This window comes from Schistocerca nitens, chromosome 2, assembly GCF_023898315.1.
Source record: "Schistocerca nitens isolate TAMUIC-IGC-003100 chromosome 2, iqSchNite1.1, whole genome shotgun sequence".
Taxonomy (NCBI): Eukaryota; Metazoa; Arthropoda; class Insecta; order Orthoptera; family Acrididae; genus Schistocerca; species Schistocerca nitens.
In genome coordinates this window covers 738,305,399-738,333,033 of record NC_064615.1, presented here as the reverse complement: position 1 = coordinate 738,333,033, position 27,635 = coordinate 738,305,399, and the positions used below count along the sequence as shown (strand labels likewise).

General features: G+C 39.6%; 1 protein-coding gene across 1 annotated transcript in view; it reads right to left on the bottom strand.

Annotated features, from left to right (window-relative positions):
- LOC126235299 (anoctamin-4-like) overlaps window positions 1-27,635 on the bottom strand; it is a 282,026-nt gene that overhangs the window by 232,492 nt on the left and 21,899 nt on the right. Inside the window, exons 2-3 of the mRNA XM_049944024.1 lie at window positions 17,645-17,908; window positions 390-455 (exon numbers count right to left, since the gene is read on the bottom strand). Coding sequence (XP_049799981.1) covers window positions 390-455; window positions 17,645-17,908 — 330 coding nt within the window. The remainder of the gene's footprint in view (window positions 1-389; window positions 456-17,644; window positions 17,909-27,635) is intronic.

The following is a 27,635-nucleotide window of genomic DNA, read 5'->3' as shown; positions in this document are numbered from 1 at the left end:
AATAAAGCAGGAGACTGAAAGAACTGCAGGTGAACAAATGAGATAACGTGAAGAAAGTCTATAATAAAAATTAACTGGTCTGGCAGATGCTATGGATATGTTAGTACTGCCTGATACTGCATAAATAGCTGGGACAGTAGACAGATATGCTTAAAATGAGAAGACTAAAAATATTGTTTGAAAAGACAAGACTATCAATACACAAAAAAGATTTAACATGATCCACAAAGAGTAAGTACAGAAAAATTAACATTGTGCAGAAATTTAAGTATCTATTGGAATGGATAATACCAATAGGGCCACCAGGAATAGCATAAGAGGAAAAGACAAGAAATTGTTGAAATATCTTTTACAAGAAATGTATTTCAGTCAATACAAAATTACATCACCGTGATAAAGCCAGAATGTCTGTGATTCAGCGTATTCCACTGAATATGAAGCATCTATTGGAGGACCTGGAAAAAAAAGAAAGAAACATCTAAGGATATTGAGTGTCTAAGATGGTAAGATAGGAATGTAGATTGTAACTAAACAAAGTTTACATGAGACGGCAGTTTTTTAAAAAGATGGAAAACAGTTTCAATGGACACACCAAAAGAATGGTACCGGTAAAAGCTTCTGAGATGATCTCTGAATACATTGAGAAGACAGAAAGACACAAATTAACTGAATGGAAGAAACAAAAGAGAATATAACACAAGAGGCAATACACGGCAGACTACATGATCACAAGAATACCAGGGTCTACATGGTCACAAGAACACCAGGGATTACATGGTCACAAGACTACCACAAAACTCACTCAAAATGAATTTGAAAAATCACACATGGAAAAAAAAGAGAGGGGGGAGGGGGGAGAGAGAGAGAGAGAGAGAGTGAGGACATGACCAATTTGAGACTGGTCCATACGTTCATCTGGTTAGAACCACTGTAAAATTGATGTTAGGCAGGAAGATTCAAATGGACTGTGTGGCGTATTGGACAGTCAGATGTCTTGAGTTACACTGTAGAGTATACTCACAAACTGTGTACTATATGTTGCTACAGGAAAAAGTTCATGCATCCTGTTAGTTTGCTAAAGGTCATTCCCACACAAAAAGTAACACAGTTAATACATCAGCTAGAAAACAATATTCCTTACATTTAATTCTGTACATTTGGTAGTGGTAGGGTTCGAGTAAATGGTAGAGGTTGGGAACATGGGCAGCTTTTACAGTGGGAATGAGTCTGAGAATGTCCTATAGTTGAGGAAGGATGTTGCAAAGATTGAAAGAAAAGCAGAAGGCAACACAGGAACTTGCAAGGAGGATATTAACAAGAGACGATCTCATTCCAAAGGTTGACCAGAGAAAAGCTGTAGCATTAGTGTAGTAAGCTATTGAAGCATTCAAGGGCTGACTGTTACTGGGTAATGAGGCTGCTGCTTGTGACATTTTTGGAAGTAGGAGTTCCATTGTCCAAAGAGGATATAAACTATAAGTATATACTTTTAAACATGGCAAGTTGTAATTGCTCCATTTGAACTGAAACCACTTATAATACAAATACTATTTTTTCTTTTCTTCTTTTTTTTGTATCTGATATATAGTGCATGCTTGATGTATCCAAATCATTTTTCAAGCTATATTTTCCTCAAGATTACTATTATGGGAGCAGTTAGATGTAGCTGATGACAATTGTATATGTATTTTACATACAATAATTGTCAAGGAAATATTCAAAATTTAAAATGGAGGAAAACCAGGTGCATTTGAAAATCTGACCCCACTAATAAGGGTATGTTTTAGGGTATCATATGAAAGTCCTATCTTTCTTCTACGTAAAGAACAACTAGTTCAATCCATAAAACTGTGAGAATGTAGCCATAAAAAACTTTTCCTGTTACTAATATTTTGGCTGTAAACTGTTCAGCCATATTCGGAGCAAGTTGGAATGACTGACCATCTTAGCAGTACACAAAGTATGTTTCTGGCTGAATTCTCACACTTTTATGAATCACTTAATACACTGTTGGAGCATGAAGATCAAGATTTACTCCTCACATATCTTTTCGGTAATTAAGGAAATATTATTAATCAAAAAGTATTGTGTTTTTTGTGTTGATTTTGTCTCCTGTCTGGTTTGGTGCTGTTCATCTCTGAGCTGCACTTACTCCAAGAGCCTCAGTTATTTGTTGGATATATTCCTGTATCTATTTTGCTCTACAGAGTTTACCTTTTACAGTTCCCTCTGCCATGGAAGTTATTTCCTGATCTCTTAACAAATGTCCTATCATCTTGTCCATCCTTCTTGTCTCTGTTTTCCACATATTTCTTGCCTTGCTGGTTCTGTGGAGAATCTCCTCATTTTTTACCTTATCTGTCAACATAATTTATAGAATCCTTGTATAGCATCACATCTCAAACAAACAATTCCCTTCTTTTGTATTTTTCATTCAGTCCATGATTCACTACCATACAATGCTGTGCTCCAATCATGCATTCTCAGAAATTTCTTCCTCAAATTAACCCTGTGGTTCACTTGTCCCTTACAGTAGACAGCTGTTATTGTCACTTCTTTTGTGCTTTCAATAGGTCTTCAGGCTGCAAATACATGCAGTGCACTCAAGTGGACATTCCCTACCGGTGCAGTGCCCTGCAAGCATTTGCAGCCTCAGAACTGACTGACAACAACAAAGAAGCGACCATTAACAGTTCTCTACTGCAGTGGAAATGTGGACCACAGGGTTAAGTTCTGATGAGGAAAGCCATCTTTGACATTACTAGTCTATTTCTTATATTATCCTTTTCCTCCACTTTGTCTACACTGTAGTCTCAAATTTGATGTTAAGATTCTCATGAATATCATTTCTGTACTCCCATTACTTGTGTCTTTCTGTGAGTTACCTCTACCTGTATTCCATGTTCATCAGACTGTCCATTCAGTTCAACAGCTCCTTTAATTCTTTCACACTTTCACCAAGAATAGCAGTGCCATAAGAGAATCTTATCATTGATATCCTTTAGCCTTGAATTTGAATCCCATTCGTGAACCTTTCTTTTATTTCCATCATTACTTCTTCACTGTAAAAGTTAAACAGTAAGAGAGAAAGACTGCACCCTGTCCTCTACCCTTTTTTATATGAGCACATCTTTCTTGGTCAACTTTCTTACTGTTACCTCTTGATTGTTGTACATATAGTATATTACCAAATTCACTTCAGGTTATAACTATTTTCATAAAAATTTCAAATATCTGTTCCACTTTACATGTTGAACACTATTTACTGGTTGAAAATTCCAGTGAAGATGTATTAATTTTTCTTAAGTCTTGCTTCCATTATCAAATGCAGTATCTGAACTCCTCTCTGGTGCCTTCATGTATTCTACATTAAAACCGACTGTCATGTAACATACCCTCAATTTTATTTTCCGCTGTATATAATTATTATAAATAACTCAGCTCAGATCTTCAAGGCTGCTTCCTTGTAGAACAGGATGTTGGACCACCAAAGCTTAAGGAAAGAAAACCACAAAGAAAAATCAGTGCATTCTATGGCCTTGCAGGATTAATGGTGCAGAAGCAACAAAGGATAGAAGGTGTCAGAATTACATAACAAAGGCTGGTGGGGCAGGTTGGGCTCCTAAGCTATAGTGAAGGCAGCAAGCCTAGCGAAAGTAAAATCCTGAAAACAAACCTACCGACAGGCAGGCCAGCAACCCACCGGTACTGGAGATGTAACTTCACTGTTCAGAGTACCAGTACACTGCTTCTGAAAGGACGGATTACAAATATGATGACCAAGGCTAGGAACAGGTCTAAGAGGTGGAAAAATAAAAATATTCTAAGAATTGGAATATGGAATGTAAAATTTTTTAAAAACAAAGATCAAAAGCTTATAGAACTGAAACATCACAAAATCTCAATACGTGGTATCCAAGAGACAAAAAGGAAAGGCAAAGGGCAGAAAGAATATGATCAGTACATACTCATTTGTAGCGGAGTTGAGGAGTAGAAACACCTGCAACCATCAAAAAGAAATGCAAAGTACAGCTATTTAAAAAATCTGATAAAAATGCTTTTCACACCTTTTTAAAAGACAGTCTCCACTCCTTCCAGTCTGAACACATAAGCTAAGAAAAGATGTAGAATGATTTCAAAGAGATAGTATCAACAGTAATTGAGAGATATATATCACATAAATTAATAAGTGATGGCACTGATCCCCCATGGTACACAAAATGGGTCAGATCACTGTTGCAGAAGCAACAAAAAAAGCATGCCAAATTTAAAAGAATGCAAAATCCCCATGATTGGCAAAGTTTTGCAGAAGTTCAAAATACAGTGCATACTTCAATGCAAGATGCTTTTAATAATTTCCACAACAAAACTCTGTCTCAGGATCTGGCAGAAAACCCATAGAGATTCTGATTATACATAAAGCACACCAGTGGCAAGACACAATCAATACCTCCAATGCATGATAACAACAGTGAAGTCATTGATGACAGTGCCGGCCAGCTGGTGTGGCCAAGCGGTTCTAGGCACTTTTGTCTGGAACCATGTGACCACTATGGTCACAGGTTCGAATCCTGCCTCGGGCATGGATGTGTGTGCTGTCCTTAGGTTAGTTAGGTTTAAGTAGTTCTAGGTTCTAGGGGACTGATAACCTCAGATGTTAAGTCCCATAGTACTCAGAGCCATTTGAGCCATTTGATGACAGTGCCACCAAAGCAGAGTTATTAAACACAGTTTTCCAAAACTCCTTTGCCAAAGAAGACAAAGTAAATATTCCTGAATGCCAATCAAGAACAACTACCAAGATTGATATCCTTGGTGTTGCAAAGCAGCTTAAATCACCGGTCCAGGTTGTATACCAGTCAGGTTCCTTTCAGAGTATGCTGATACAATAACTTCATATTTAGCAATTATATACAACCACTTGCTCACAGAAAGCTCTGTAGCTAAAGACTGGAAAATTGCTCAAGTTACATCAATACCCAAAAAGGGAAATAGGAGTAATCCACCGAATTACAGGCCCATATCACTAACATCAATTTGCAGTAGGGTTTTGGAACATATACTGTATTCAAACATTATGAATTACCTCAAAGAAAATGATTTATTGACACATAGCCAGAATGGATTCAGAAAACATCCTACTTGTGAAACACAATAGTTCTTTATACTCATGAAGTAATGAGTGCTATAGACAGGGGATGTCCTGTGTGCCTATGGAATATCACCTCAGTTATGCGACTGGGTTCATGATTTCCTGTCAGAAAGGTCACAGTTCGTAGTGATAGACAGAAAGTCATCAAGTAAAATAGAAGTAATATCTGGTATTCCCCAAGGAAATATTATAGGCCCTCTATTGTTCCTGATCTATATTAACGACATAGGAGACAATCTGAGTAGTCCTAATAGATTGTTTGCAGATGATGGTGTAATTTATCGTCTTGTAAAATCATCATATGACCAAAACAAATTGCAAAATTATTTAGATAAGATATCTGTATGGTGCAAAAGTGGCAATTGACACTGAATAAAGAAAAGTGTGAGGTTATTCACGTGAGTACTAAAAGAAATCTGCTAAATTTCGATTGTGGGATACATCACACAACTCTTAAGGCTGTGAATTTAACTAGATACTTAGGGATTACAATTACATATAACCTAAAGCGGAATGATTACGTAGATAATGTTGTGGGTAGACCAAACCAAAGACTGTGATTCATTGGAATAACACTTAGAAGGTGCTACAGGTCTACTAAAGAGACTGCTTACACCACGCTTGTCCACCCTATTCTGGAGTATAGCCGTGCAGTGTTGGATCCGCATCAAGTGGGACTGACAGATGACGTCATAAAAGTTCAAAGAAGGGCGGTTCATTTTGTACTATTGTGAAATAGGAGAGATAGTGCCACAGACATGATACGGGAATTGGAGTAGCAATAATTAAGACAAAGGCATTTTTCATTGTGACAGGATCCTCTCATGAAATTTCAATCGCCAGTTTTCTCTTCTGACTGCAAAAACATTCTGTTGACACTCACCTGCATAGGGAGAAATGATCATCACGATAAAATAAGAGAAATCAGGGCTCGCATGGAAAAATTTAAATGCTCATTTTTCCCATGCACCATTCGAGAGTGAAACAGTAGAGAGACAGCTTGAAGGTGGTTCACTGAACCCTGTGAAAAGCACAGTAATCATGAAGCTGTAGAAGTAGTCATTAAACAGGAACAATGGGAATTTTTTTCTAAAAATTGATAAAAGACTTTCTTGGATTCCAGAAACAAATTCGAGGACTGATGCAAACGAGAAGAAAGAATTACATTAAATTTTGAAAGTGAATGATATAAATGAGGAATCATGGTTAAATACTTAATAAAGTTGTAATAAAGGTAAAATATCACCACTCGTACAAGTAAATGATGATGTAACTGTTTCACATGCAGAGGTAGAAGAAGTTGTGAATCTGTTAAAAAATATGAAGTCTCCAGGGAAAGATAGGATCCACAATGAATTACTGAAGCATGGAGGATATCCAATAACTGTACAGTTAACCAAGTTGGTTAACAATGTTCTGACTGGTAATAAAATTCCAAATGAATGGAGAACTAGTTTTACACATCTCATGCACAAAAATGGAGATATGAAAGACCCTTCCATCCAGAGAATGATAAATCTGTTGAGTTCAGTTCTTAAACTCATAAGAAAAATAACAGGAAATAAAATAAAAAACATTACAACCCTTGCAGAGGAGCAATATGGTTTTAGATGTAGTAGGTCATGCAAAGATGCAGTATTCATTCTTAACCAGGTTGTACAGAAGTCCACTGAATATAACTGAGCAGCTTATCTTTTGATTTATTGATTTACAGGAGGCTTTTGATAGGATTCTGTTAACAGATGTGGTAAACCTGCTCTACAAGTGGGGGATTCCTTCCAGTTTAATCAAAACAGTTGAAGACATTTATTCCAACAACTACAGTGTACATTCAGGAGAAAATTCATTCCAGATTAACTAGCTACATAGCAGTTAATAGAGGTGTTAGACAAGGTGACTCTCTGAGCTCACAACTTTTTAATATAATTGTGGACAAGTTGATAAAGAGGGTATTGGCTGGTAGTGGTTATAGAATGGGGGACAAATAAATAAAAATCATTTGCTGTACTGATGATGCAGTTCTGCTGGCAAACAATGAATATAACCTGCAGAAACTTTTACATATATTTAATGTGACAGCCAAAAATCAAAATATATTCATATCGACTCAAAAACGAAATGTATGACCTCATTTGTAGACCCATTTACATGCAAACTGGAAGTTTACGGAAAAATTATTCAACAAGTAGTGACATTTAAATATCTTAGTATTGAACTGTGCAGCAGTGGAAATGTTTAAAAAGAAATTAGAGAAAAAGTAGCAAAAGCAAATACAGTGACATGGTATTGAAATGATACCATTTGGAAAAACCAGCACATAGAAAAGACGCAAAGGCAAGAATATACAATAGTAAGACCAATTATACCATATGTAGCTGAGACAAGACCGGAAACATCAAAAGCTAAAAGAGTTTTCCAAACCACAGAAATGAAAATTCTGCAGAGGATTGCAAGGAAGACACTGTGAGACAGAGAGAGAAGTGAAAACATTAGAAAAGGACATAAAGTGGACATTATTAATAAGCGGATACATAAGAGAAAGCATAAATGAAATAAACACATAGACAGGATGGATTAAAGAAAACAGAGAAAATTATAAGAAATAAATTACCAGCTGGTAGAAGAAATATTGGTCATCCAAGGAAAAGATGGTGTGACAACCTCAGAATAGACCGAGGGATACGGAAGGAAACAGGCAGAAGAAGAAGAACAACAACAACAACAAGTTTGATACCTGACCTGTTAAGTTGAGTGTATGATGTTCTCACAGTTGTTTGCCCTTGCTATCTTTGGAAATCTCATAGATTCTGCACAGCAACTTGAATGGTTGTTCAATTCCACTTCTCCAATGATTTTAAAAATTCTGAAGAAATCTTATCTATCATTTTCTTCTTGTTTGTTTGTAGGTCTTCCAAAGCTTTGTCAAATACTGGCTCTAGTACTAGACCTCTTATGTCTCCAAAATAGATGCTCATTTCTTCTTCTATCCTGTCAGAAGACATTTGATCACCCTAGTTGATGTCTTCAGTGTACTCTTTCCACCTGTCCGTACTTTCCTCTGCATTGAACACTAGAATTCCTCATGCACTCATAATGTTGATGGATTTGCTTTTAATTTCACTGAAGGTAGTTTAACATTTTCTATATTCTGAATCTGTCATTCCAATAATTGTTTCCTTTTCAATTTCTTCATATTTTCCCTGCAACCATTTCACTTTAACTTCTATGTACATTTTTACATTAATTTCATTCCTTAGTGATGTTTACTGCTACATTTCTGTATTTTTCTGAACAGTTATGTACTTCATTTTTTGTTGATAAATTTATTCCATTACTCAACATTTGCTAGCAGTTACTTTCTGTGTAGCTATAGGGGTTGGACAAAATATAGAAATACTGTGATAAAAGCATGCTTGAACGTAAATGCAGGTGCCAGCCAAGCTGTAGGTTGCACTACTGCATTTAACCATGAACGGTATCTGTGCAATGTCCATACTGCACTGCAAATGTCAGTCTTGGTCAGAACAGTGTTCTGTATAGTTGTGAGTGCTTTATGTTTGAGAAAATTGAATTCAAGTGTGGGCACATTGTTGGTGCTTGTGTTGTGGGTGTTTCCAAACCCAAGGGAGATGAAGTGTTTGGTGTTTCAAGAGGCATTATATAGAAGATTTATGCTGAATATGAGGAAAGTAGAATAACATCATCCACTAAGTCACAACAAAGAAAAAAAATGTGTTTTGTAATCATGACAGACAGTCACTGAAGAGGACTGTGACAAAAAATACGAGAATGACAGCTGCAAAAGTCACTGCAGAACTGAATGTCACATTCAAAAACCCTGTCAGCACTGAAACAACATGAAGGGAGCTCCATAATCATGAAACTGCAGAGCGATATGAAATTACCAAACCACTCATCAGTGATTTAAATACCTCTAACAGGAAAGCGTAATGCTGAAGCCATAAAACCTGGACTATGGAGCAATGGAAGAAAGTCATTTGGTCAGATGAGTTTTGTTCATACTGATTCCAACTTATGGCTGAGTAGATGTACCAAGAGTGAAACATGGTGATGATCTGGGGAGCCATATTGAGGAATTCCATGGGCCTGATGGTTACTCTGCACTGCATTACTGCCAAGGATTATGCGACCATTTTGGCTTATCATGTCCATCCCATGGTAAAATGTTTGTTTCCTAATGGTGATGCTGTATTCCAAGATGACATGGTCCTGTTCACAAAGCTCACATAATCTAAGACTCGTTTTGTGAGCACAAGGATGAACTGTTGCATCTCCCCTGGCCACCACAATCAGGAGATCTCAATATTGAGCCCATGAGGTCTATTTTGGGGAGGAGGGTGTGTCATCACTGTACACCTCCATCATCATTACCTGAACTTGCCATGTATGAATAATGGTATAAGATTCCCTTGAAAACCATGCAGGATCTATGTTTATCCATTTTAAGTTGACTAGAACCACTTTTGAATGCCAACAGGTTTCCTACACTCCATTAGACATGGTACTGTGTGGTGTTTCAATGTTTTTAATCAACCCTTGTATGTTTGTTCATTGAGCTTCTGTGATAGTCCTTTTTCGGCATGTCCATTCCTAATGAACTGCACTTTCTATTGTAATATTCATTACTGCATTAATTGCATCTTCAGAGAACTTCGAAAGCACTTTCTCAATCATAAATAGTTTAGTGTCTCACTTCTTTTCAAACAGATGCTTCCTGATGATTCTCTTAAACTTCACCTTGGTCTTCATCATTACCAAACTGTGATCTGAATCTACATATGGTCTTATATGCCTTACAATCCAGTACCTAGTTTTAGACTCTCAGGTCCACCACGAAGCAATCCAGCTAGTATCTTGCCAGGTACCAATATCCTTTCCACATGCACCTTCACCTCTTGCAATTCTTAAACAATGTATTACAAGCTGAATTTTATAGCATAATTCTAAGAGTTTTTCTGTCCTCTCGTTCCTACTACGGAGTCCATATTTTTTCACATATTTCTGTCTTCTATCCTTCCACTAGTACAGCATACCAATCCTCTATGATTACTGCATTTTCATATCCCTTTACAAACCGTGTCACCCTTTCAATGTTCTGACATATTCTCTATCTCTGTTCGTCTTCTGGATATGACGTGGGCATGTATACCGGAAGTACTGTTGTTGGTGTCATTCTGTTGCAGATTCTGATGAGCATAATCCTGTTACTGAACTGTTCACAATAGCTCACTCTCTACCCTACCACCCTAATAATGATGAATCTTACTCTCACCATACTACACTTAAAAAAAAATTAAAAAAATACCACAATGAAGGAATTATCAGAATTGGATGGAAATAGGTAGATGTGATGTACACGTACAGATGAACTAAAGATTACAATTTTTTAAAAAATTGGATGGTTCATTCAAGAGAAAGGGTTTCAACAATTGAGCAAGTCAATAATTGGCTTGGCTTTGATTGACAGAATTGTTGGATGTCCTCCTGGGGAATATCATGCCAAATTCTGTCAACTGGTGTGTTAGATCCAAGAAATCCAGAGCTGATTGGAGGACCATGCCAATAATGCTCCAAAATTTCTCAACTGGGGGCAGATCCAGCGACCTTGCTAGTCAAGGGGTAGGATTTGGCAACCATAAGATAAGCAGTAGGAACTCTCGCTGTGTGCTGGTGGGCATTATCTTGATGAAGTGTAAGACCAGGATGGCATCACTGGTCATTGGGGCTGTTTGCGTGGGACTCATTACTGAAGAGAATTCTACTCCAGTCAAGGAGATTCAATGCCAAAGATTTGTTTGGAGATGCCCCAGACAGCACTGAGACACTGACCTGACTGTCACTCGTCCTAAGGCCTCACATCCAGGAGTGTTGGTCTGGGATGCCATGTGTTCCAGCAAAACCCCTCTGGATGTCATTAGCGATATTCGACACCCTGTTTTGATGGATTTCATGGCAAGCCCTCTTGGGCTTACATTTCAGCAAGATAATGTCTGCCCACACACAGCATGAGTTTCTATTGCTTGTCTTCATGCTTTCCAAAACCTACCTCAGCCAGCAAGGCCACTGGATCTCCTCCCAGTAGAGAATATTTGAAGCATTATTGGCATGGCACTTTTTTGGATTTTGAGTATCTAATACAACACTTGGACAGAATTTGACATGATATCCTGTAGAATGGCACCTAACAACTTTGTTAATCAATGCCAAGCCAGATAACTGCTTGCATAAGGGCCAATAACATGTAATTGACTTTCTCAATTTTTGAACCTCTTTCTCTACAGTAAATCATCCAATTTTTCAGAAGTTGTAATCATTTATTTGTCTGTACATGTACATCACATCTACTGATATCTGTCCCATTTGGATAATTCCTTCATGGTGCATGTTTTATTGGATTGCATTTTATTTTCTGACCAGAGGGTGGTGGCTGATTTGCTGGCTGATCTCCAATCTCTTTTAGGAAATATTAAAACAAATGTGGTTAAAGTTTTAAAGTTCTGTGACTTGTCCACTGTTTTTACCAAGATTTTAGGGGGAGAGTCTTAATTTGTTCACAGGATGACTGGCTCACCCATATTTTATGTAAAGGGCCAGCCAGTGACAATTTACTGTGGCATCCTTGACGCTCCTTTCTCATTTTCCTTATTTTTTATTTTCTTATACATCATTTTGCATCTTTTCCCACTTTCTTTGTGTGTATGCTTCCATTTTACTAAATTTGTTCTCATTCGTTTCTTTTCATGCGTGTCAGGGCGCTGATGACCTTGACATTAAGTGCCCAACACACACACAACCACACACACACACACACACACACACACACACACACACTCCAGCAGCTCAGACCAGAATGCAACTGTCACTTGAAATGAATGCAGCAATCTGGAGTAGGAGGGGACAGGATAGCAATTTATGGGTGGGAGGTGAGACAGGAGGACTGTCTGGTAGAATGTGCAGGGACTAGACTGCCAACAGGAGCAGCATGGAGGTTGTGGGGCAGGTAGCTGGGGAAAACAAATCATAAAGGGTGAGGAGCAGGGAATGATGGGCAGGTACACTATCAGAGGGCAGCACACAAAGAGGGTGGGAGAAGAAAATGAAAAGGAGGTGACAGGACAGAGGGGGTGGAAACTGTCAGGTGGAGGATGTGGGGATGGTATGTTGCCATAGACTGAGGACGGGATAATAAAGGGAATGAAGAGTGTGATGTACAGATAACTCCCATCTGTGCAGTTCTAAAAAGCTCTTGGCAGAGGGTGGGATCTAGATGGCTCAGGTAGTGAAGCAGGCACTGAAAACAGGCACATTATATTCAGCTGCATGTTGTGCCACAGTATGATCTACTTTGCTCTTTGCTACAGTTTGGCCATGGCCATTCATCGTTGTGGACAGCTGGTTGTTTGTCATACCAATATAGAAATTTGTGCAATTATTGCAGCACAGCTGGTATATGACATGGCTACTCTCACAGGTGGCTCTGCCTCTGATAGGTTAGGATAAGCCAGTGACAGGTCTGGAATAGGAAGTGCTGGGAGGGTGAATTGGGCAAGTCTTGCATCTCAGACTTCCACAGGGATATGATCCTTGTGGCAAGGGGTTGGGATTGGGATTGGCATAGGGATGGCTAGGATGTTGTGGAGGTTAGTTGGGTCATGGAACACCACTTTAGGAGGAGTGGGAAGGATCTTGAGAAGAATGTCCCTCATTTCAGGGCATGATGATAGGTAACCAAAGCCCTGGTGAAGGATGTGGTTCCACTGTTTCAGTCTGGGGTGGTGCTGGGTGATGAAGTGGCACTCCTTTGTGACAGGTTCTCAGGGAGTCATGGGAGTACTGGTGGTGTGAGGAGAAATGGCATGGGAGATCTGTTTGTGCACTAGGTGTGAAGGATAGTGCCTGTCTGTAAAGGCCTTGGTGAGACCCTCAGCATACTAGGCAAGGAAGTTCTCATCATTACATATACGCTGTCCCCAGGTGGGCAGGCTGCAGGGCACAAATGTTTTGGTGTGAAAGGGATGACGGTTATCAAAATCCAGGTACTCTTGGTGGTTGGTGAGTTTAATGTGAATAGAGGTGTGGATGGTGCTGTCAGAGTGGAAGAATGCAACATCTATGAAGATGGCATGCTGGGTTAAGGAGCACCAGGTGAAGTACATGAAAGACAAGGAGTTGAAGTTGTGAAGGAATGAAGACAGGGTGTCTTGGCCCTGAGTCTAGATAATGGAGAAATCATCAATGAACCTGAACCAGATTACAGGTTTGACATTATGGGAGACTCAGAAGGTCTCCTCTAGGTTTTCCATTAACAGGTTGGCATTGGATGCACCCATGACTGTGCCACAGATTGTTTGAATACCTTCCAGCCAAAGGAGAAGTAGTTGTAAGTTGGGATGAAGTTAGTGAGGTGTATGAGTCACCAACTCTCCACCATCCCCACCCATTTACCTCCAGGATCCCTATTCATCACTGTTGACGCTACCTCCCTACAGATGAACATCACTCAATCCCACAGTCTTACCACTACTGAGCAGGCCTTTCCCAACATCCTTCAGACACCAAACCCACTACCTAACTCCTCACACAGCTTAAAATGCTGAAGCTCCATAAGGCCCCAGGGCCAGATGTATTCCCTCTCAAGTTCTTTACAGAGTTTGTGAGTGAATTAGCTCTGCTCTTGACTGTAATTTGCTGTAGATCCCTTGAGCAGAGATGCACATTCTACGATTGGAAAAGGATATACAGTACATCCATCTACAAAAAAGGAAAGCAGAACTGATCCCTAGAACTACTTTCATATATCACTCATATCTGTATATAGCTGAATGCTGTGACACATTCTGAGTTCAATTATTATGACCTACCTTTAATATAATAACATTCTCCATGGAAATGAACTTATGTTCTTCACTCAATATCCTCAAATTTATAGATAGAAGAAATGTCATGATTTTATTTTTCTTGACTTTCAAAAGCTTTCAATTTAAGTATCATGTCAACACCTTCTAAGAAAAATCCAAGCACATATTCTCTAGTGTTTTCTTGGCATGAGTGATTAATGGTGCTCTTTTTGGTGATATTTTGATAACTAAGCCAGTTATCTTCTACAGGTGCTGCAAATTATGTTGTTACTTGCACTTGTTGCCTAGACTCCAACTATTGTTGGTCTTGTACTGCCCTATAGCACAGTTTGACTTCAGCTGCCCACTGTGCCTTTTGATACTGTTTTATTTTTCAGAGCCCACACTGGCATTCTGTGAAACAATTAAAACCCAACCAGCTTATGACTACACTGAAAATCTGTGGACAGGCATGACAGGATACATTATCCAGGATGAAGCATTGTCTAGAGACACTAAAGCAATATCTTATGTTACGTATTGGTGTGTACATTTATTTTACACATTGATGACTTACTTTGTAGTATTAGTTACAATCACAAACTTTTTGCGGATCATGCAGTTATCTATGAGAAAATTCTGTAACAAGTATTTGTGTTAATATCTAGTTAGATCTCAACAAAATTACAGCCTGGGGAAAGACCTGCAATTGGTTTAACCTCCCATCAACACTGAAGTCATTAGAGATGATCCACAGAATGTAAGAGTGTCGTACCCTTTAACCACTGAATTAAAAGATTACAACTGTGATTTAGTATGAGTTTTTGTGGGCAATGGTGCGTAGATACATAAAGTTAAATGACCAAATAGCAAACTATGTTTCACTGGTAGAATACTGGGAAACTGCAGTTTATCTAATTAAGAGACTGCATACAAATCAATCATAGAGTTTATACTTAAATATTGCTCGGGTACATGGGACACATATGAGATTGGACTTAAAAGGGATACTGAGTACATACAAAGGAGAGTGGTACAAATACTCACAGTCCTCTTTGACTGAAGAGAGAGGATAAAATAAATTTTAAGAAATTTCAACTGGCAGATACTCAAAGAACGACACCTCTTTCCTCTCAAGAATTGCTTAGAAAACTTCAGTGCAGAAAGTACAAATATTCTTCAGTTCCATATGTATCCACCCCAAAGAAATTGGACAGATAAATGTGAAGTATGCCAGTTGTTAATTTTTTCTTCTGTAGCCTAAAATTTGACGTCTGACAAAAGAATGTTGTGACTTCACAGTCAAATGCTTCAGTTCATCATGGCTTCCCAGTCAGATGTTTCAATTCATCACAATATTTTCAGTGTTGATACTGAATTGATAGGTTTGCTTCAACATAAAATCCATTCTGAGATTAAAATTATGGATGACTTGCAGTCTTACTTTGTAAGGTACATCCAAACTTTTTGAGAACATTTCCTTTTCAAAAAACTTTAGATAATGGTGTTTTTTGCTCTTCTAGATAAATGCCTTTTGAAAATGGTATATTACATATAAGACAACATAACAGCTATACCATTAGAATCAACTTTTAAAAGCTTGCTGGAAGTTATTGTCAACTATGGGAATTTTGAGGGACATAACTACATTTTCAGTGACCATGGAAGGCATTGTTGGGTTAACTTGAAATAAATTTATTGCTTGTGACAACTTTTTTGTATATAATTCATTGTGTCTTTAAAGTAATCTTATTGATTTATTCTCTTATGTTAGAAAATAATTACTAGTAATCAATAACTCAAAATCGCCATAGCCATTAAATATCTAGGAATATATTTCCAGAGAATTTTAAGATTAAATAACAACATAAAACTAGCTGTAAGAAAGTCAGTTGTCAGACAGATCCAATGGAAAAATTCAAAGGAAATGTAAATCATCAACAAAGAAAGCATCTTAAGAAATCCTCATTTGGCAACCTTTATACTGTTTGGCAATCTGGGACTCTTAACAGGTAGGACTAATACAAGAGGAAGATAAGACCTGAAGAAGAGCAGTACACTTTGACATGGTTTTACTTAAAAATCAAGAATGTGCTTCACTGATGCTAATTAAAACTCCAGTGACACACTCTACAAGAGATATATAGTGCATCCCAGAGGCCTTTACTGTTAAAATTATGAGAGTGTATATTCCAAGAAGTCATTTAACAAGTTACATACATTTCATGTAATGTTCACGATGAAAAAAATCAGAGAAATCTCAACTCATGCAGAGGCTTATTGATTGTTCTACTTCCCACACACCATTCATGCATTGATAAGAGAAGTATTGTCCACCACATATCATGAAGTGACTTGTGAATTGTAGATGTAGATTTTCATGCTGTAATTATCCACAATAACAGTTACAGCATTAAGTCAAGTGCCAGCACAACAGTCGGGAATTTTGAGCAGAGAGGGCTGTGAAAAAGATGTCAGCCAATAGCACGCTGACCAAACCCTCTCTAAGATGACAATGCGATGGCAGAACCCTCTACGTGAAGAGAACTTAAGTGGTGCACCTGACTGGCTGCAGCCCACTTCTACAGAAGTGTCAAGACCAGCATCTACAGTACTGCTTCATTTGTATAGGAATTGTACAACTGAAGAGATTCTTATTTGCTTGTCGCTCTTTGCTTGCAACACATCTGTTTAATACAAAGTTAAGTATCATAGTCATTTTTTTGTAATAAAATACATTAACACGATTTGTTTGAATTGTTTAGAGATCCAAGAAAGCAGGTTTCATAGGCACCCCGTATTTGATGAGTAGGCAGGATCTAACAATAACTAATCATACAAGCAAGCATATCTCATGCACATATGACCACTATCTCTGGCCACTACAGTCAGAATGCTCTGGCCAAAAGCTCAAATATGTACCACTCTTTTTCTTGTGCCTGTCTGTAACTACACATGATATCTTTATGTTGAGGAGTGGTCTATCCTGTATTAACTGTCCAGTGTATTGTCTTAATTTTATTCTCAGAAAGGATGATTTTGGACTAGATTTGAGACTCATCTAGAACAGTTTTAATTTATCATATGTTATCCACAGATCGCATGTTTCATCAAAAATAAAATAGATGTATTTGTAATCCTTTCCTGAACATGCACATTGATGTTAATTTGCAGCTTTCTTAATAAGAGTATGGCTAATACCTTGGTTTAATATCTTGCAACCAGATATTACTGATGACAGTCAATTGTTAATGACACATGGAAAAGTGATTAATTAAAATAACTGCTCTATGTTAACACATCTCTTAATGCATTTTTCAGTTTTGATGCTTCTTCATGTTGGGATCTGTTCAACATATTGTGTGTATATATGAAAAATTGAAGTGTGTGCCTGGACAGAAAAAAAAAGTCTGTCATTTGGCATACAGGCAATTTATAATATTCATTAGCATACTAGTACAGTAATTATTTTTATTTGTACATAATGCAGAGTTGTGCTTTTGCCATGTTATTCAACATTAATTTATATATGCAGACTAGTCATCATATACAGAAAATATACACAGGAATATGCTGTGACCTATGCCTAAATGAAAGAATTAATATTTTGTTAATTTTTATGAAATAATAATACCAAAAGCTTCCCGGACTGCAAGACCAATAGGTGTTGGATGCACAGCTGCAGCACCACATCTTGAAGACCTCCGTTGTTGCTGAGTCTGTTGTCTTGTAGAAGGTGTTGAAATATCACGTGAACCATCACCAGTTTCTCTGCTGTTTCTCTCACTATTGTGGTCATAGCTCACAGTTGCACTGTTTGATCTGCTAGCAGTGTTACTACCAGCTTCCACTGTCGCTATGCTAGTAATACTTTTTGAACATTCATCTTGCTCTCTCTCTGTAAAAAATACAGTTGCATGAATGGATAAAAAGAAGTTAATCATTTTCAAGAAGTTATAATAATCAGCAGTTGTATTGTTTGTGCTACAATTTGTTGTCTCAGGACACCTCTTCCTGTCATAAAGTAACAGAAGACTGTACTAGCAGACAACATTTCTCTGTTGTTTGCTAATGAATTTCAATAAACTGTCTACATCTGCTTATAGATCTGGCACAACTATTAGCATAATTTTGTGTGTGTGTGTGTGTGTGTGTGTGTGTGTGTCAAATCTTTTGAGGCATAATGGGATTCATCATAACAAGAGAAACACCTCTGATAAACAAGTGATCAAAAACACATACATTTTGAGATGCGAACATCTGTTCACAGGAGAGACTGAAAGATATTTAGTTTTTATATAAACACAGTCATTGCATTAGTGGTCCATCAAGAGTTGAAAGAGTGTTTTGAGGCATTCCTGTACCACAGTACTCTAGAACACAATGGTCTTATCTAATAAGTAGTCCACAGTCAGTAATTTAGTTTGAGTTGTGTTGTACCATATTCGCAGTCATATTAGTGTGTGTCATCATAATGCAAATTACTTTTAATTCTAGAAATGTGACATGGTGTCTACCCTACTTACACATATTACTTCACTTTTATATTTATTGTTGCTGAACTATTTCTTAATACAAATGGTTCAGTATCCCATATTTTCTCACTTGTTAGAAATGGAAGCATACCTTCAAAAATAATATGATGTATATTATTTTCTGATGTAGTTTAGCAAATGAAAATAGCCTGCAAGCCAATGCCCTCTATGCTGCAAAATATCGACAACCCAGTGCAACATCTGATAAACTGTTCTGCTCACTGTTCCAGTGTCCTAGGGGAACAGATTTTCTAGCACCCCAAAAGGTAACAAGCCAAATGTCTGTTTACCTGATATGGAGATGTATACACCACAGTTACTGTAAGAGAGTCCTGGAACCAATGTACAACAATTTAAAGCAATATTTGTGAACTAAGCTACTGCTTATCCTGTTATTTTCTAGGGATGAACCAGTTGTTCTGTACATGGAGTACTGTACTTCTTTCAGTATCCTACAACAGTTTTCACTATTACAGAATGTGACAAGAGTAATGAGATGGGTTTACAATTTTTATTTGTTTTATGTTACCTTTCTCAGGGAGAGGCTGAACTTTTCTAAGGTTTTGGAACCCTGGGGGAAAACCTATGTCAAAAGACCCATTTGATTTGTACAGTAATGAAGGTAAGCATCACAGTAGTGTGACACAAACACACACTCACTCATTAACCGGCAACACAAGCATGTGCATATGCTGTTTTTTTGCTATTGTGCAGTTTGAAGCAGGAAGTAACTGTCAGTTCCCTACTACAGTGTTGTGTGACAGTGAACAAATCAGTGACAGTGATGATATAAATGGCTGTGATGAAATTATTGTCACTTGTGAGCTGCTTGATGTGGAGGAAAAGAAGAAGAAAAGACAAGTAAAAAGTTTCAGGGTGTACAACATCTACAACAAAATATACCATTATGGAGAATTTCATGCTCTACTTATAAATCTGATGGGAGATGGCACAGAATTTTTTTAGTATTACAGAATGACTCATTAGATATTTAGATATCTTTGTGACTTAATTTTGCATATCTAACCAGACAAGACACTTCATTCCAAAAGACTATTGGACTAAACGAAAGACTGGTACATAAGATAAGTATTTTTCATTTTAACTGAGTAATTATATTTCACAGTATATTACAAATTTAACTGAACTCACTTTAAACATTTTTATTTACTTAGTTTTTTATGTTTATTTTTGCACATAGTCATCAAATGATGACTTTTGCAAGTATAGTGTTTAAGAGGTATAGTATGTAAAATATTTTTGTACAGAGGTTTAATACAAAACATATTTAACTTCAAAAGCTCTCTTTTGAAGCACCAGTATTCCATTCAAGTGCACATCAGCACACAATCCCACTGCTCTATCTCATAACTTATAAATGGAAAAATCGTCCCATAGTACACTGTTTTTAGTGTCTTATTACATACAATTTTGGACAGTTGGTTAAGCAAACACAAGGCACTGTTTATTTTCCTGGTATTCCCACTGAAGATAACTATACAATTGCAAACCAAGGAATTTATAGTCTTCATTGACTTTATACAAAATTCCACAAACATCTCCTACCCACCTGAGACACAAGCTGTCTGCTATGAACACGGTAATTGTGACTTTGTGGTATTTACTGATAGGCCTTGGCTATTAAAATATTCAGTCACCTCAGCTATTGTTATAATGTCAAGTTAAACACATATATTTCAAAATGACACAACACATGTAAGTCACAGAGCAAGTTGACCAAGCAAACATGTAAACACAGTAACATTTAAATTAGCACTGAGTCCAAGTCTAGTGGCTGCTGGCTGACTGGCTGCTTAGGTGGCGTGGCTGCTGCATGGCTGGCAGACAGCGCCGCATGTAGAGTTGTTGTTGTTGTTGTGGTCTTCAGTCCTGAGACTGGTTTGATGCAGCTCTCCATGCTACTCTATCCTGTGCAAGCCTCTTCATCTCCCAGTACCTACTGCAACCTACATCCTTCTGAATCTGCCTAGTGTATTCATCTCTTGGTCTCCCTCTAGGATTTTTACCTTCCGCGCTGCCCTCCAGTACCAAATTGGTGATTCCTTGATGCCTCAGAACATGTCCTACCAACCGATCCCTTCTTCTAGTCAAGTTGTGCCACAAAATCCTCTTCTCCCCAATTCTATTCAATACCTCCTCATTAGTTATGTGATCTACCCATCTAATCTTCAGCATTCTTCTGTAACACCACATTTCGAAAGCTTCTATTCTCTTCTTGTCCAAACTATTTATCATCCATGTTTCACTTCCATACATGGCTACACTCCATACAAATACTTTCAGAAACGACTTCTTGACACTTAAATCTATACTCGATGTTAACAAATTTCTCTTCTTCAGAAATGCTTTCCTTGCCATTGCCAGTCTACATTTTATATCCTCTCTACTTCGACCATCATCAGTTATTTTGCTCCCCAAAAAGCAAAACTCCTTTACTACTTTAAGTGTCTCATTTCCTAATCTAATTCCCTCAGCATCACCCGACTTAATTCGACTACATTCCATTATCCTCGTTTTGCTTTTGTTGATGTTCATCTTATATCCTCCTTTCAAGACACTGTCCATTCCGTTCAACTGCTCTTCTAAGTCATTTGCTGTCTCTGACAGAATTACAATGTCATCGGCGAACCTCAAAGTTTTTATTTCTTCTCCCTGGATTTTAATACCTACTCCAAATTTTTCTTTTGTTTCCTTTACTGCTTCCTCAATATACAGATTGAATAGCATCCGGGAGAGGCTACAACCCTGTCTCAATCCCTTCCCAACCACTGCTTCCCTTTCATGTCCCTCCACTCTTATAACTGCCACCTGGTTTCTGTACAAATTGTAAATAGCCTTTCGCTCCCTGCATTTTACCCCCGCCACCTTCAGAATTTGAAAGAGAGTACTCCAGTGAACATTGTCAAAAGCTTTCTCTAAGTCTATAAATGCTAGAAACGTAGGTTTGCCTTTCCTTAATCTTTCTTCTAAGATAAGATGTAGGGTCAGTATTGCCTCACGTGTTCCAACATTTCTACGGAATCCAAACTCATCTTCCCCAAGGTCAGCATCTACCAGTTTTTCCATTCATATGTAAAGAATTCGCGTTAGTATTTTGCAGCAGTGACTTATTAAACTAATAGTTTGGTAATTTTCACATCTGTCAACACCTGCTTTCTTTGGGATTGGAATTATTATATTCTTCTTGAAGTCAGAGGGAATTTCGCCTGTCTCATACATCTTGCTCACCAGATGGTAGAGTTCTGTTAGGCCTGGCTCTCCCAAGGCAGTCAGTAGTTCTAATGGAATGTTGTCTACTCCCGTGGCCTTGTTTCGACTTAGGTCTTTCAGTGCTCTGTCAAACTCTTCATGCAGTATCGTATCTCCCATTTCATCTTTATCTACATCCTCTTCCATTTCCATAAAATTGTCTTCAAGAACATCACCCTTGTATAGACCCTCTATATACTCCTTCCACGTTTCTGCTTTCCCTTCTTTGCTTAGAACTGGGTTTCCATCTGAGCTCTTGATATTCATGCAAGTGGTTCTCTTTTCTCCAAAGGTCTCTTTAATTTTCCTGTAGGCAGTATCTATCTTACCCCTAGTGAGATAAGCCTCTACATCCTTACATTTGTCCTCTAGCCATCTCTGCTTAGCCATTTTGCACTTCCTGTTGATCTCATTTTTGAGACGTTTGTATTCCTTTTTGCCTGCTTCATTTACTGCATTTTTATATTTTCTCCTTTCATCAATTAAATTCAATATTTATTCTCTCACCCAAGGATTTCTACTAGCCCTCGTCTTTTTACCTACTTGATCCTCTGCTGCCTTCACTATTTCATTCCTCAAAGTTACCCATTCTTCTTCTACTATATTTCTTTCCTGCATTCCTGTCAATTGTTCCCTTATGCTCTCCCTGAAACTCTGTACAACCTCTGGTTTAGTCAGTTTATCCGGGTCCCATCTCCTTAAATTCCCACCTTTTTGCAGTTTCTTCAGTTTTAATCTACAGTTCATAACCAATAGATTGTGGTCAGAGTCCACATCTGCCACTGGAAATGTCTTACAATTTCAAATCTGGTTCCTAAATCTCTGTCTTACCATTATATAATCTATCTGAAACCTTTTAGTATCTCCAGGGTTCTTCCATGTATACAACCTTCTTTCATGATTCTTGAACCAAGTGTTAGCTATGATTAAGTTATGCTCTGTGCAAAATTCTACCAGGCAGCTTCCTCTTTCATTTCTTAGCCCCAATCCATATTCTCCTACTACGTTTCCTTCTCTTCCTTTTCCTACTGTCGAATTCCAGTCACCCATGACTATTAAATTTTCGTCTCCCTTCACTCATCACACATTTCATCAATTTCTTCGTCATATGCAGAGCTAGTAGGCATATAAACTTGTACTACTGTCGTAGGCGTGGGCTTCATGTCTATCTTGGCCACAACAATGCATTTGCTGTGCTGCTTGTAGTAGCTTACCCGCATTCCTATTGCTTTATTCATTATTAAACCTATTCCTGCATTACCCCTATTTGATTTTGTATTTATAACCCTGTATTCACCTGACCAAAAGTCTTGTTCCTCCTGCCACTGAACTTCACTAATTCCCGCTATATCTAACTTAAACCTATCCATTTGCCTTTTTAAATTTTCTAACCTACCTACCCTATTAAGGGATCTGACATTCCATGCTCCGATCCGTAGAATGCCAGTTTTCTTTCTCTTGATAACGACATCCCCTAGGGTAGTTTCCCCTTGCTTTCAGCCGTTTGCAGTACCGCGACAGCAAGGCCGTTTTGGTTAGTGTTACAGGGCCAGATCAGTCAATCATCCAGACTGTTGCCCCTACAACTACTGAAAAGGCTGCTGCCCCTCTTCAGGAACCACACGTTTGTCTGGCCTCTCAACAGATACCCCTCCATTGCGGTTGCATGTAGAGGACGCGCGTCATTGCGCAGCGGTACTTTGAATGGTCGGCGGGTCACAACACTTTGAAATTTTTGCACTGGTCTTGATGGAGGTGGCCTGTAGATTGCTAATGTCCATAGGCATTGTTTGACTGGCTGTAAAGTCTCGAGGAGGAGGCTTCCTGTATGGACGGAAGTGTCCCCGATGATAACGGGTCGAGATGACAGGAGACGTAGGGGTCGAATCTGCTAGGGCCCCGTGCACCAATCTGCCCATTGCGGCAAGTCCAGTTGATATAACAGGAGACATGGGCAATGTGTCGGCGTCCGCAGGAGAAGGAGGCGAGTAGATTGGCTCCGACAGATGATGGTCATCCGGTTCCTGCATGGGCACATCTCCTGGCGGCGTCCATTCTTTTACTGGAACTGAGATGATGGTGAGAGGGCTGCGTTGTGAGTAATGAGAGATGCCAAGATCCCGAGCATCAGGTAGAGCCGAAGGTGGTGTAGCAGCATTCGGAACAGGCGTTGCCGGCACACGAGGCTGAAGCTGGTCCGAATGACGCACTGCAACATCTGTGTCCGTCTGGATTTCATACAGGCGTCGGCCACGGTGTCGTAAGATGTGGCCCAGACTCCATTTTGGCCATCTGCCATATCCCCGTACCCAGACAAGGTTGTCGGTGGTGAACCAGCCAAGCAAAGGCACCTGCGGCCATGAGGCGGAAGGCCGCAGAAGATGAAGTAGCGTGCAGGGCTGTCGGCCATGTAAGAGCTCAGCCGGGCTGTGGTCGCCCATGGGGGTGAAATGGTAAGAAGCCAGAAACTGAAGAAGTGCATCATCAGCAGCAGAAGAAGTCAGGAGTTTCTGCATCTGAGCCTTAAATGTGCAGACCAGTTGTTCAGCCTCACCGTTTGATTGTGGATGGAACAGAGGGGCTGTGACATGCATAACGCTGTGATGAGCACAAAAATCCGCAAATTCGGAAGATTCAATTTGCGGACCATTATCAGTAACAAGAGTGGAGGGAAGGCCTTCCAAAGAAAAAATGCGGGTGAGAGCACTTGTGGTTGCCGCAGTGGTAGGCAACGTGCAACGGACAATGAAAGGAAAGTTAGAGTAGGCATCAATTACGAGGAGCCAATAAGTACCTAAAAAAGGTCCCATGAAGTCAGCATGAATGCACTCCCAGGGCATCTCAGGCGAAGGCCATGGTGACAAAGATGACTTCGGGGTGGCGGCCTGTGACGCACAAGGGCAGCAGGCAGCGACCATGTGTGCTATTTCAGAGTTGATGCCAGGCCAGTACACATGACGGCGCACCAGAGATTTTGTGCTAGAGACACCCCAGTGCCCATGCTGAAGAAGGCGCCGCAAGACCGAAGCACGCAAAGACGCAGGTACCACCACACGCGGCAAAGCATTGTCGGTGGAAAGGAGGATAACACCATCCCTAGCCGTGAGGCTGTAGCGAAAAGCGTAGTAGTTCCGCAACGGGTCAGAAGTCTTAGCGGATGGACAATCTGGCCAACCCTTCTGAATACAGTGTAGAACCTGGGAGAGGGTAGGATCAGAACCTGTAGCAGCTGCCAGCCGGTCCCCGATGATGGGGAATCCATCCACAACCCGCTGCTCAGCAACATCCAGGTGGAAACACAAAAGTTCGTCCCTATCGAATGCCAGATCAGGACCCATGGGAAGGTGAGAAAGTGCATCAGCATTCACATGTTGGGCCGTCAGCTGGAAGTGAATCTCATAATTGAAATGAGACAAGTAAAGAGCCCAATACTGGAGGCGGTGTGCAGCCTTGTCAGGAAGTGACGATGATGGATGAAACAAGGAAACAATTGGTTTGTGATCCATAAAAAGATTAAATTTGGATCCATAGAGAAAAACACCAAACTTATGAAGAGCATAAATAATGGCCAAAGCTTCTTTTACAATTTGAGAATACTTTTGTTGGGCATCTGTGAGTGTTTTGGAGGCATAAGCAATGGGTTGTTCAGAGCCATCAGAAAAACGGTGCGCAAGGACTGCACCAACCGCATATTGAGAGGTGCCTGTGGCAAGAACAAGATGTTGGCCAGGTCGATAAGTAGCCAGGCACAGGGCCTGTTTCAGCATAGTCTTCAATTTCTGAAAAGCTGCATCACATGATGCGGACCAGTGAAAAGGCATGTTTTTATGCAACAGGCAATGCAACGGCTGAGCCACTGAAGTAGCAGATGGTAAAAACCTGTGATAGTATGCTATTTTCCCCAAGAAGACCTGCAGGTAGTTAAGAGATGTATGGCGAGGAAGGGCATTGATCACAGCGACAGTTTGCTGAAGCGGATGAATACCATCCCGAGACAGTTGAAACCCCAAGTACGTGATTTCTGAAGATTACACTTAAGACCGGCAGTCTGTAAGACATGAAAAAGTGTGTGGAGGTTCGGAAGATGTTCTTCAGTGGTGGAGCTAGTGACAACAATGTCGTCCATGTAATTTATACACCCAGGGACAGGGAGCAATAATTGTTCCAAGAATCACTGAAAGAGAGCAGGGGCACTGTCAACCCTGAATGGCAATCATTGGTATTGATAGAGGCCAACAGGCGTGTTAAGAACCAGAAACTGCCGGGAAGCAGCATCAAGAGGAAGTTGATGATAAGCTTCTGACAGGTCAATTTTAGAAAAATACTGGCCTCCCACACGTTTAGTGAACAATTCTTCAGGTTGAGGCATAGGGTAAGTGTCGATGAGACATTGCGCATTTACAGTGGCTTTGAAATCGCCACAGAGACGAATATCACCATTTGGGTTAGCAACAACAACGACAGGAGAGGACCACTCTCTGAAGAGACAGGAAGCGAGACTCCTGAAGCAGTGAGACAATCCAGCTCCCATTTTACCCGATCACGAAGGGCCACAGGAATGGGCCAAGCCCGAAAAAACTTAGGCCGAGCAGTGGGTTTGAGCATGACATGAGCTTTAAAGCCGTTTGCATGGCCTAACCCAGGAGAAAAAGGGGACGAAAATGTCATCGACAAGGAATCCAATTGAACATAAGGAATAGCATCAGAGACAATATTGACAGAGTCATCTATGGAGAATCCAAAAACGCGAAAGGTATCGAAACCAAAAAGATTCTCTTTGTTATTCTGGTCGACCACAAATATGGGAACAGTGCGAACGACGGATTTGTAAGATACCTCAGCATTAAATTGTCCCAAGAGAGAAATCTTCTGTTTATTGTGCATCTGTAATTGCTGAGTGACAGGTGATAGGAGTGGTGAACCCAACTGAAGATACATCTGAGAATTAATGATAGTGGCAGCAGAACCAGTATCCACCTGCATGCGAACATCTCAACCAAGGATTTGGACAGTGAGGAAAGGGAAGAAGTACAATTGACAGACAACACAGAATCAGAATCAGCATCATGTTCATGAACATCGTGTATGCGGTTGGATTTGCAAACGGAAGACACATGACCCTTCTTTTTGCAATTGTGATACACAGCCCAATGTTGGGGACAATCCTCGCGTGAATGTTTCGTAAAACACCGCGGACATGAAGGACGTTGCTGGGGGTTCTGTTGCAGTTTCTTAGAGGATTGTTTACAGTTAGGCCGAGGCTGTGCGTGGGAGCGTACTGCAGCCACGTCGACCGGTGGGGATGCACCGCACGCGTCGTCAACAGCGAACATAGGTTGTAGTTCCCCGACGTCACCCCACGCCTCTATTTGCGCCCCAGCAGCGTGAGAAATTTCAAAAGATTGCACAATGGATAGGACTTCATCTAGAATCGGATTTGCCAACTGAAGGGCACATTGCCAAACTTCTTTGTCTGGCGCCAACCGGATAATAGCATCCCGTACCATGGAATCGGCATAGGATTCTTTGTGAACGTCAGTAACAAATTGACACTTTCGACTGAGGCCGTGAAGTTCAGCAGCCCAAGCGCAATAGGATTGATGCGGTTGTTTTTGACAATGATAAAAGGCAACACGAGAGGCTGCCATATGCGTTTGCTTATGAAAATATAATGACAGAAGTGAGCACATTTCAGCAAAAGACAAAGACGCAGGATCTTTCAAAGGAGCCAATTGCGACAACAATCGATATATTTGAGGCAAAATCCATGAAAGGAACAGAGACTTACATGTTTGTTCATCCGTGACATGAAATGCCAAG